The 12,796-nt window shown below is 30.2% G+C and overlaps 2 protein-coding genes across 2 annotated transcripts in view; one reads left to right on the top strand and one right to left on the bottom strand.

The window, feature by feature from the left end:
* LOC118201535 (uncharacterized) overlaps positions 1-9,890 on the bottom strand; it is a 205,154-nt gene extending 195,264 nt beyond the window's left edge. The window contains exons 1-2 of the mRNA XM_085809493.1: positions 9,596-9,890; positions 8,863-8,934 (exon numbers count right to left, since the gene is read on the bottom strand). The gene's annotated coding sequence lies outside the window, so the exon portion shown is untranslated. The remainder of the gene's footprint in view (positions 1-8,862; positions 8,935-9,595) is intronic.
* A 590-nt stretch (positions 9,891-10,480) lies between these two features.
* Positions 10,481-12,474, top strand: LOC118188313 (BBSome complex member BBS4-like). The gene has a single exon (XM_035358726.2). It carries the CDS (start codon positions 10,620-10,622, stop codon positions 12,117-12,119), a length of 1,500 nt encoding a protein of 499 aa, XP_035214617.1. The 5' UTR covers positions 10,481-10,619; the 3' UTR covers positions 12,120-12,474.
* Positions 12,475-12,796: the final 322 nt, after the last annotated feature.

Below are 12,796 nucleotides of genomic sequence, written 5' to 3'. Positions count from 1 at the left end.
TTTTATTTTCATCACTGTAAGTTGTAGAAGTATATTTCCAATTACAAAACTGTTTGATGCAGATACTCCTACTCTGGCATTTCAAATTAAAAAAAAAAAAAAAAATCAGTTTCAGGCTGTGTTAGGTTATTCAAGTATGGCAAAGCACATGAAAGCTATATGCTTAAAAGACAGGATGCCTTTGTGGATGATTTTAAAAGGAAAACTAGCTCATATTCACCTTGCACTAGGGTAACACCCTGAAAACCAACCATGTAGCCTGCCCATTGACCTTAATTCAAACCAGGCTGAACTACTTGATTCAGTGGCTCCATTTGCCCACTATAAAAATTTTTTTTATACAAGTCAAATATTTTGTAATTTAGTTTTTATAATGAGTATAAAATTTTCCTAAATATATTTTTAATTTTAAAATGCCAAAACATGACTGTTTGTGTCATTTGAAACTTTTTTTGCAATGGGAAGCATATGTCTATGACCAACAGCTCTCCAAATAATGGTTGGGTAAGGATTTCTGTGGATGCCATGCATATACATTGTTTTTTATGTATTTCTCCATATTAAATCTATATGACTCAAAGCTCTTACAATTCCTTTAGCATGCATCACCAATGATAAGTTACTTTTTCTTTTGATTACTGAATAACCTGAAAAATATTTCATAATTTTTTAAATCTCAATTACAAATAAGGTTGGTAGTTGACAAAATTCAAGCTTTGTTGAGCAATATTTCTTATAAAGAAGTTGAATATATTTAAGAGATAATGATTTATCTCCCCTCCTTGGAAAAAGTTTTCTCAGATTGCAAACATTTAATTCAAATTCAGCTATATTAGCCTATTCAAAAACTGTTACTAACTTTTATATAGAAATAATCATAGGTAAATCAACCAATCACACTATAGACTAGCATTTACAGTGAGATTTGTTCTGATTTATAACAGACTGATATTAGTTTTTTTCTACTTTGTAAATATTGCTGAGAGTATTTAAACTGATAATTTAAGTACTAGAATTATAATGAAATTCCAGTTGACATGAACTGGTTGTTGCCCCAAGAGTAGTTTATTTCAGGCTATGTTCTTCTAAAATACAGGCAATTGTTAACAATGCAAAAATATCAAGTAATGCTTAGTTAGCATATGATGCTTAAAGATTATATCACCAGCATAAGAAAATTATTTTCTTCCAACTGCTAGAAATTGTACAAGGAAGCTTGTGAAAACCTTTTCACCCACATAAAAAAAAAAAAAAAAAAAAAAAAGACTGCCTACTAGCACAGTGTTTTAAAGATGACTGAATTAAGCGTATTGTACATTTTCATTGTTCCGTTACATGCATTTAAACTACAGCAATTATAATACTTGGACACAACAGCTGGGCTACATATTGTATACGTAATTGTTTAATCCTCCGAGCGTTACAGGTTTAGCCCTGAAATTTCAAAGTTCCTCAAAATGTCATGAATAAGTGACACTTTCTTGATTTTAATTAAAAAATGACTCTTTCATTTTGTACCTTGATTCCTTTTCTTCCAATATACATCCAAACTGAAATCTGATACATTAAAAGCTAGCAGAAATTTTCATGTATAATGAATGTGGAAGACAACCTTCGGTATGGAATTTTCCAGTCGTAACGCTGAGAGGGTTAACAAGTCTATTATTGGCTTGATGATATTATTTAAAGTTTACACATAGCCTATTAACATGTTTAACCGCTTGCCTGATTATCCTGAGTTCGTATATATTGCAGTTAATTGTTATTCCGAGAAAACTCGGGCGAAGGAAAATTTGTCAGTGCAATTAGTTTTATTACGGTTTTACTCAGCCCGGAAGAAATGAAAGGAAATATTCGGCTTTTATTGGAAGTTTTCCCTATCGTCTCGTATACGTCGGCTTGTGAATTAGTAATGTATAAAGTATGATATTTGCTTTGAAAAAAGTAAAATAATGGCGATGATGCAAGATAGCGAAAGCAATGATTTTTCAGATAGTGATTATAACCTCAAGGCATTTTCCAGATGTTATTCCTGCTACTGAAAAAAAAAATCAATCAAATCCAATGAGACAGTGCCTTTGTGCTCCCGTAGAATAGATTCCAGAGGTAAGCCAGTAAGAAAAGAGACCAGATACCAGTGTACAGAATGTAAGGTATCACTTTGTGTTGTTGTCCCTTGTTTAAAAAAGTATCATACAACGACCAATATTTATTTTTTTTATTTGCCCGTGATAAATCATTATAGCAAACTAATATTAAAACTAAATGCTTTTACACCTGTAAAAATTAAAAATTCAACTTAAAACCTATATATTTTGTTCTGTTTCGTTTTCTTGTATTTAATAATAAAATTAAAAAATTTGATGATTTTTTGCAATTTTTTTCAAAAAAATTTGTAAGGGAGGCGGTTAAAAAGAAAACCTAAATAGCTAGAGATATACTGAGATCCTCTACTATTATTTACTGCTTATCAGTGCTGTAAGGAATCTTAAATTCAACTTAAGGATGAAAACTTATAATAGTAGATACAGTTTACCATGCAGATGAATATTCTGAAACTGGTATCAGACTTTTGTGGAGTTCATGTCCCATTGTTTATTATGATTTAAATGGTGTAGATAATGCTCTGATGCAGGGCCATCTGAACAGAATCATAACCCATGGACATTTATATAGCACCAATTCCTTCAAGAATACTGATAAATTTAACAAAATATGTGTATCTACATTTACAATGCCACTCTGAAAATCCCATTCCTACTGCTTATTGATGAATTAAGTACCTCTTGGTTTCTTCCACAGTTCAGGACCAATACAAAACATAATGACCCCCCTTTTTTTATCTTTTGTTTGTTTATATTTATCACCTCCGATCATGACTTTCCACACTTCTTTACCAACTTTTCTGATCCCCACTGCCAAAAGCTTGTTCTAATGAGATGGCCTGAAAAGATGTCATTCGTTTAAGGTATGATGCACACATGCATTAAAATACATTGCTTCAGCCACATAACAAAGTACATCATGAAAGAAAAAAAAAAAAAAAAAAAAACAGCAGCTAAAGATGATTTTTTTATATATTCTTATTTTAAATTTATTTGGCAAATTTGGATTAACCAATGCCAAAATGGTCATAACTTGCCAATAAATGTCTGCCTTCCTGACTGTAACCATTTTCTTCACAACCAGCAGCACAGCACGGGAGGGATAACAAGCCATCTTCTTTCAGATTCCCAATGTGCAATTAATAAGATATGAAGTTACATGCGAAGAGATAATAAATCAAACCTGATGTAATAAATAGTACAGTGAATGAACATTTTTCCTTAGTGTGAAGTTATGTAACAGGCATACTGCAGCCCACTGGGCTCCTAAATGTGGCTTATGTTCAAACAAACAGCACTTTTACTTTTGAGAAATGATTATCATTTTAAAAGAAACCAAGGGTGCTATTTTTTAATTTCTATGACTTACCAAGGTGATGTTACTTTCAGAACACATAAGATCCAGTCAGAAAACAGAAAAGATAAATACACTGGTTACGTGTGGCAGTGATGATGTACATCATATATTAAAGAATAACACTATACATATGTATAATTATAACTTGAACTGGAAGCAGCAAAACATCCATTTTGCATCTAATGAATTAGTTAAATGAGATAGGTCTGAAGACAGGTCTAGTCTCCACATGTTAACGCTTGTGTAGCTGCATAAATTTTAAATTATTTTTGTACAAAATAACTTAGTAAGTTTACAGCATATTCCAAAATAACTTTCATATGTTTAGTGGCAGCTTCTACGCAGCATGCTTTAGCCCTGCTCTTTTGTTTTATTATTTCCAGAGGAATGCATATGAGTAAACGAAACTATCTGATTTAATTTTCGGGGATTATTCTTCACTTGAATGAAAAGCTTTCTCTATTATTGTAAAGATTACTTCCCTTTTTAGTTTCCTCTCATCAATATAGGTTAAAAATTAAAATAAAAAAGAAAATGTTTGTTTTTTCTGTCAGAGAAAAGTACTCGGTACATCACATAAAAGTTTAAAAAATCTATGCACCGTAGGAACACTATATACTTGAATACACAGAGAGACCAACAAAATTCATTTATTTATATTTATGAGATAGCCATATTTATATACAATATCTTAATTAGTTCACTTCCCCCTATTCAAAAACTGCCATGCTGCTTTTAAAATAACATAACCTAGTTGTGACTCTAATTTTTTAACAACACCTATTCACATGAAATTTGGCCACTCCTGTTACAACAGGTAATAGTCAAAAAACGTATCAAAAGTAACAAATTTTAAAAAGTTAGCCAGATTACTAATAAAGTAACTTCAGACTCAAAGTAATTGAGCGGTAGGTTTGATAGAGGTTACTCTAAAAGGAGTAGACATTGTTTAGTAGTTGTAGTTTAGAATATTACAAATGCAGATTATTGTAATTGTTAACAGCTGATTATAACTTGTTTAGGTGGTGGTGATTATGCCTTTAATATTGCACAGGCTACATGTAGCAATTTTTTTACATTTATACTTTTAAATCTTATAGTTACTTTTTAAATGATGAGTATTGTGCCAGGTAATCTCTGTTCTGCAGTTCCTTATTTATTTCTGCTGTTTTAATCCAAAGACTATTTGACACTACTGCGTCAATCTCTTTCTCAATTTTAATAATCTTTGTGGTCAAAATTGTGGTGTTACAGATGGAAGTACTATCAAATATATAATATTATTTAAGAGCTCATTTTTTTCAGTAGTGAGTAGGATTCTTTTAGGAGTAATTTTTATAAATCAGATCTACCTATATATATATTTGCTTTCTTGATTTTTAAATTATACAGCAGATTGTAAAACACTGATTGACTGGTATGTAAATAAAGGTTTAAATGGCTTGTTTCACCTCAAAGTAAATTACACAGTGATATTTAAGAACACACAGTGATATTCAGAAACCGGAGCTCATATGAATATTATCCAATGTATGTGGAGCATAATAAACAGGGATTTTTGAAAGAAATGTCTCTGACAATCAATCCAACACTATGGAGGATATTTTTTATTCTTACTTTTAGGAATTTATGTGCCGATGGCAGTATACAGATTCTAGTTCAGATAATTTTCAACACTTTTTGGATGTTGTTAAGGAATTATGTGTGCTACACACTGAAGACACAGAAATTTCTAAATAAGTAAGTTGACATTTCCTTTTTGTACTGCACAGATTAGATATGCATTTTCCTTTTTATGTTATCATTTTGTTTTAATTTAAAATGTAGTTTATTGAGATTATAATATTTTCATGTTTTGGATGGCATTTTACGTGGGAGGGCATTGCACATAAACAGGAATAGTGCCAAAAAATTCAGCAATTTTCGCCAAGGCGTACCCTGAAATACATTTTCCCCCACTAATATATACTGTTATAAAAATGTACTTTTTTACTTTGTTCATTAGGCATCTATGATTATAACAATAATTTCAGTTAACAAGTCAGGGTACACTCCTTAGCACTATATTCTACAATATTATTTTTACATATACTATTTAGCTAATGTTAGTAAAATCATGTGTAACGTGTACTTTAACTAATCGGATATAAATTAAGGATACTTACATATTATTACAACCATTTCAATATATGGCATGCAAAGTGTGTTTTATTGATTTAATGCATCATAGAATCTGTATTTAATAATTAAAATTTGCATTTTAAATTGCAAAAGAATGTTTTCTTTTGATATGTTGATAATATCTGCCATCTTATGATAAATGTCAATAATTTAGAAATCTTTCAAAAAACTTACTTAGTATGAATTTATTACATACCTATAAATTCAGCAGCAGTTCTGTCACTAACAAATTAATACTAGAATCTTTATAAATACTAAGCTAGATTCTGTTCTTATTTTATATACATATGTCAGCTAATTCTTAAAATGTTATCTGTAGTATGTGTCTACATGCACTTATCAAACACAGAAAGCATACTACAATATGAACACTGTCACACTGGAATAACAGACAAATTTAGTTATTAATTACAAACTTGCAAACATTATACAAGTTTACTCATTATACAAGTTTTAGAGTAATAAATTTCAGTTATAGTATTTCATTAGTTTTTTCAACTGGACCCATACTGATAACAGATTTCTTGGTTTAATCCTAGTATCCGGTGCACAAGGGATTTGGCTACTTTATAATGAGCAGTAAACGGGACACATACGATGAGTAGTTAAACGGGTTATTTTGGTGTTGACGATAATTTTCAAAAATTGCGCCAAGGCTGCACCGTATACTAGGATTTTACCAATTTTTTTCCTGGCTGATCTTTACAATATGGTAACTGGTAGTTTGGCAACATTTTGGAGGCGATAAAGGTCCTGGGTCTTTGGTAATAATGTGAGCAGTACTCAGTTCCGATTACGCATTATTTTGTGTGAGGAAAATGAGAGATCATGTGATATGTCATGTGATATTAATGGACGAATTACGGTTCTTTAATCAGAAAAAGGGGGAAATCGGGAAAAAATCTGGAAATTCTGTATTTGCCTTTATTCTGTGTTGTGTGAAACAGTGTTCGTTAATTATTGGATCCCATGGCCCTAACTAAAGTGAATTCGAAATGGGTATTTAGTGGGATTGAAAGGGGTAATAAGTGTTTCTTTAAGGTTGTGCAAGATAGAAGTAAATATGTTTTATTAAGTTATTTATTTTACCTGGTACCTTGGTGTGAACTATAAGTATGATTTTGAAGATCCTGAAACAGAAATAAGAAAAGTTTATCGGACACGTAATCAAGATTCTGAAGAAGAATAGGTAAGTTAGTATTTTTAATTATTTGAGGATATTATTTTTATGCATTGTTCTAAATGTAAGGTGGAAGTAAAGTAATTTGCGTAAACGTGCATGGAAATAATTTAAATATTTGACACTAAGTATTTGTAACCATTTGTAATGAAGTAAAGGTATGAATTAGTTAGTGAGTTTGTAATATAATAGATAATGTAGAGGTAAAAGTTTTTGGATATTTTATTTATTTTATACGAGGAAATGTTCATATTTAGAAAGGGTATGTACTTTTTCGCGATCAGGTAATTTCATATATGTTCTTTTTACCGGGTTTAAAGATTCAGAAAATTGTTATGCATTTTCGTGAAATTTTTCTAATTTATGAGAAAAAAGCAGTGTACATGGATATAGTGAAGAGTGTGCGCAATGCCATTTTTGTGCAATTCTGGGATGTTTTTTTAAGTAAAAATAAGTCGACGTGTACATGGTTTAGTGATATTTTAATTAAATGATAGTTATTTTGTGAATTTTATGTTTGTAGGAATTTGGTATACGTTTAAGTTGAAGTAAACGTGCATGAAAATAATTTAAATATTTGACACTAAGTATTTGTAATGCTTGCGGTATGAATTCATTGGTGACGTGTATAATATAATAGATGATTTAGAGGTAAAAGTTTTTGGATATTTTATTTATTTTATATGTGGAAATGTTCATATTTGGAAAGGGTATATACTTTTTCTCGATCAGGTAATTTCATATATGTTCTTTTTACCGGGTTTAAAGATTCAGAAAATTGTCATGTATTTTCGTGAAATTTTTCTAATTTATGAGAAAAAAGCAGTGTACATGGATATAGTGAAGAGTGTGCGCAGTGCCATTTTTGTGTAATTCTTGGATGTTTTTTTAAGTAAAAATAAGTCGGTGTGTACATGGTTTATGTGTATGTGTTATTTTGAAAAACACGTAAGAAGTATGGTATTGTGCACTTTTTCCCAATTTTGCAGTGAATATTTGTCATGATTAAGCAGTTTTGTTAGATAAAATTTCTAGCATAAGTGTAATTCGGCTAGTAGATTGTTGGAAGAAGTGTTCAGTAGATAAAAAGAAAAGAAACATGTCTTTACTTTGTGAAGACAAAATAGTGGCAGGAAAAAAAAAATAGAGGGTTGCTGTAGGAGAGTTGGTCGCCAAATTTTCGCCAAAAAAACGCCAAGTTACCATAATGTAAAGATCAACCAAAATTTATGAGACTCTGCTGTATAAGTATATTATTGTAAGGTGAAAGCTGCAGGTTTTTCAAAATTATTAAGAAACATGGATAGGATTTAAAGTCAAAACACAAATAAGTATCATAAATGTGTTAGTAAAAAATATAGAAAATAAACATTGTTCAGTCTTAAATGCTTTACATTTTCAACAATAACTTAATAATCACTTATAACCCAACAAATGTACTGCTACAACAAAAAATGAGAGAAGGCTCCTTAATAAATTTAAATAACATATGTTTAGGTTTGCCAATTCTTTTTGAGATCAAGATAATACCCAACAAATGTACTGCTACAACAAAAAATGAGAGAAGGCTCCTTAATAAATTTAAATAACATATGTTTAGGTTTGCCAATTCTTTTTGAGATCAAGATAATAAGAGTAAGAGATTAAAAAAGGTTTTAGCAATGCTGCAAGAGCATATATTTTAATATAAAATTATTCCCTAGGGGAAGAATAGTTTAAACTGCTTTAGAACTGCTTTAGGTGCAGCCCTAGGGGAAGAATAGTTTAAACTTTTATATTGAATGATTTCATTCAATATAAAAGGGGAAGTTTTAAAGCTTTTCTCCCAATATACATACTTTTATATATAAGGCAAGAAAACCACCAATATGAAATTCAAAATTAAAACAAAACACAAAATCAGATCAACATCAGTCTTTCCAAAATTGAATTCTGCTTAATTTTAAATTCTTATATTATTTATAACAAACATTTTAGGTTTAAATAATAAATCTAAAATTTCAAACAAAAATAAAGCATACAATATTTTCATTTCTTACTTCAGTCTGCAAACCAACGGCCAGAGTTTTACATCTTTATCATTACAGGTAACCATTTTAAATATATGAGACCTGAAATAATGCATATGTAATGTAATTATTCAAAAATCTGAAAAATAAATGAGCAAAAGACTTGCTTCAGTTTTATTCAAAAATTAAAAATAAATCTGTATTCATTAAAAACTGTATAATTATGACCAGGTATGGAAAGAATAATAAAAACTAGATTAAAATAGAAAACTAAAATACTATTAAAATAAAAACTAGATTAAAATTCTAGAAAGATATAAATAATTTTTATAACTTTTTTAAAAAACTACAATTTCCATTTTAATAGACTTTTTAATTATACGAAAACTATTTCCCTCTTTGGCAGCATTATCTTTTGATTGGAAGTAAACAAAAAATCATCAATACCTTATGAAAACAAATTAAACAAGATTTTATTCGATTTACAACTAACAAATTTTTCAACTTTCACATTTGTTAAATATTCGAAATTACCGACAGTAAATTTTTCATGTCCAGTACTGATAAATGTAACAAATTTAAAAACCGGAGAAATACAATGTTATTTTCCAAATTTAAATCTTTATTTAGAGCATTCTCAAATGATAAATAAAAAATTAAAGTCACACTTCACTTAACATTAATTAACATTTATAAAATGAAACTTCAATACCCAAGCATATAACTAAAGAAGAAACATTTAAGGGGGGGACTTTCAACTCACTGTAACAGCCGACGTTAGCTTCCCTTTTAAAATAAAGTATGAAGAACATACAACACAATATTTGTACTTAAATCTGATCGAAAATTTAATGCCTCAGTTTGTCATTCTCCATAGAAATCGAACACATAAAGCTAATATACATGATATTGAAGGAAGAACTTGTAAACAGTAGCTGCATTTTGGAAATAACGGATTAAAGACTTCGGTTGCAGTTTCTTAAATATCGAAACTTATTAACACTGTTAATAATGTAGAATTTTACTTTCACAAAAGAAAAAAAAAAGTGAAAAAATGATGAGTCTTTTATTTACAAAACTCAATTTCTGACTAGCTCTAATAAATACGATATAATGTTCAACGCTTACGTTCATATGAAGCAGTTATTAAAGAAGACAATATTTAACTTTGAAATTAAAAGAATACAAAAACTAAAGTTTCGAAATGGAAATATAAATTTATTTAGGTATTTAAAAAAAATTAACTCGCTAGTTCAATCAGTTGCATATGATCATTGCGACATATTTAAAAAGCAATGAAACTCCCTGGAATTTCGATAGTTGTAAGACAGTTACTGAAAACATTCGTTGTGTATAAATTTCAAATATAATTATAGTTTATATAAAAGAATGGCTTAGTTTAAGTAATAGTTCAAGAATGGCAAGCAGTATTGCAGTTTTCCTTTTTTTTTAATCAAGCAATAAAGTGCATAAATGGCTTAGAATATACTAGAATATTGTTCTGAAGGCATGTGCCTTTTTTTTTTTTTTTTTTTCTTTTTAAAATTGCACTTTATTTGTTATCTGTCTAAAAGTTACTTCATTTTATATTGGCACTATTTTTGTAAATTAAGACATGGCAATAGTGATAGTATCTAGTCATTCTCTGTTGCTATGACAACGGATTATTATCTTCCAGAAAGTAACATGGCTGAATCACGTTGACATTTGTATCTTAAATTTGATAGATGCTATGAGAATATTTCGTATGAAAACCAATACGGAACTGATTTCATTCAATATATAAAATGACTGATACAGAGTCTAGCATTAGAATTAAACGAGATGTTGAAAATTCCAGCATCAGTGCCAAAACCGAAGCTGATAATCCCTCAAAATCAGTAATGGTTGAAACTGTTAAACCTGTTAATACTAGCAAAAAAGGCCAAGTTCGAAAGCCGCCGGATCTTCCTACTTTAGAGCGGCGTAATTGGCTGATACACTTGCACTTCACGCGTAAAGAATATGAGACATGTAAAGCAATAATTAAAGAACAACTGGATGAAACTCAAGGTATGTGTGAATATGCATTGTATGTCCAAGCACTTATTTTTCGTCATGAAGGCCGAATTCAGGAATCTTTAGAGTTGTTTCAAACTTGTTCAATTTTGAACACATCAGCAGAAAATCTGAAACAAGTTGCTAGATCTCTTTTTCTGTTAGGACGGCATAAAAATGCAATTGATGTATATGAAGAAGCTGCTAGAATGAATTGCAAAGATTGGGAACTATGTCACAATTTGGGTGTATGTTATATGCAAGTGCAAAATTATAAACAAGCATCTGATTATTTCCGTCAAGCTCTTCAAATTAGGCCTCATGATGAAACATTTACCGCTTTAGGAGAACTCCATATTCTAGAAGGTGATATTAAGGCAGCTATTTCAACATTTCGTAAAGCAGTAGAATATTCACCTGAAAATCCAGATTTAGCAGCAAAGTTAGGTATTCTTTATCTACAACATGGAATGTATCAAAAAGCATTTGAGAAATTAGGTACAGCAATGACATTTGATTCATCTTGTGTTCCTGCTATATTAGCAGCAGGAAGTATCATACAAAATCACAGTGATTTTGATGTTGCTCTTACTAAATACCGTATTGCAGTTGCTAAAATTCCTGAAAGTCCTGCTCTATGGAATAATATCGGCATGTGTTTTTTTGGTAAAAAGAAATATGTTGCAGCCATTAGTTGTCTAAAGCGTGCTACTTACCTTGCTCCTTTTAGCTGGCAAATACTTCAGAATCTAGGATTAGTACATTTGACAATGCAACAGTATGCATCTGCTTTCCACTTTCTAAGTGCTGCTATGAACCTGAATTCTCATAGCGGTCAATTATTTATGCTATTAGCTGTTGCTTTAAAATATCTGCATGATGTTAAAAACTCATGTCAGGCTTATGAACAAGCTCTAAAGCTTGATCACGTTGATCCTTTTATTCCTTTAAATTATTCTCTTCTTATGTATGAAATGGAAGAAAAAGATAAAGCAATTAAATTATTGATGGACTTCAAGAAACGTTGTGTTGAAATTTCGAATGGAAATGAGAAAGTGAAATTACAAAGTGCACTTTTTATTGCTGAACATTTAGCTGATCTCCTTCATATCAAACCATTTCAGTTGCTAAATATGAAACGCAATGATTCTGATTCTCTTGATATCACAAATACTGTTTCATGTAAAGATTCTATTCCTCAGACTGAAAACAGTGAAGAGAATTTTGAAGACAAAGAAGTTCTTGTGTAATTTTTCTAGTAAATTCAGTTATATGTTTTAAGCACTCAAATTTCATATCATTGACCTTTTAGTTTAAAATTGGATTTTGTATACTTAGTAGCTGAGGAAATGAATCAATATATCAAATTTTATTGTAGCTTTTAGCTGAGAACATGTGCTGATATTTGCTTTTGCTCTAGGAATTAAGAACATTTCTGTATGGTAGTAATATGAGTAGGTTTTTAATCATAGTCACATTATTACTACAAAGAAATCTTTTGGAAAACTACTTCCTTTTCACATATGGCAATATGTAGCTTTAATTTCATGTATATGATTTTATTTAAAATTCAATAAGCTTCTAATAAATTTGCATTTAGACTTATGTTTTAAGTATTAGCTACTGACTTTTTGAGTATCATGATTTCTTTGCTAAATTCTTTATGGAACAGCAGCTAATAGTTTGATTTATTTAATTATGGCAAAGCACTCAAGGGCAGTCTGCCTAAAGGAAGGGACACCTTTGTGGAGGACTTTCTAAGATTTCAGGTATCCATGTTACACATGAGGGAAACCATAAAAATGTCCATGCAGCCAGCACATTTGTGTGAAATTGAACCCAGGTCAAACTAGCAGCGCTTAGCAACTTTACTGCTCGGCAGCTGGTGGGTAGGAGTTAATGTATTCAATTTATGTACGCAGTGAGT

Source organism: Stegodyphus dumicola, chromosome X2 (genome assembly GCF_044657685.1).
Source record: "Stegodyphus dumicola isolate Sdum_Otavi_A_Nest chromosome X2, ASM4465768v1".
NCBI lineage: Eukaryota > Metazoa > Arthropoda > Arachnida > Araneae > Eresidae > Stegodyphus > Stegodyphus dumicola.
Note: the sequence above shows the minus strand (reverse complement) of the source record. Positions and strands in the feature narration are given on the sequence as shown.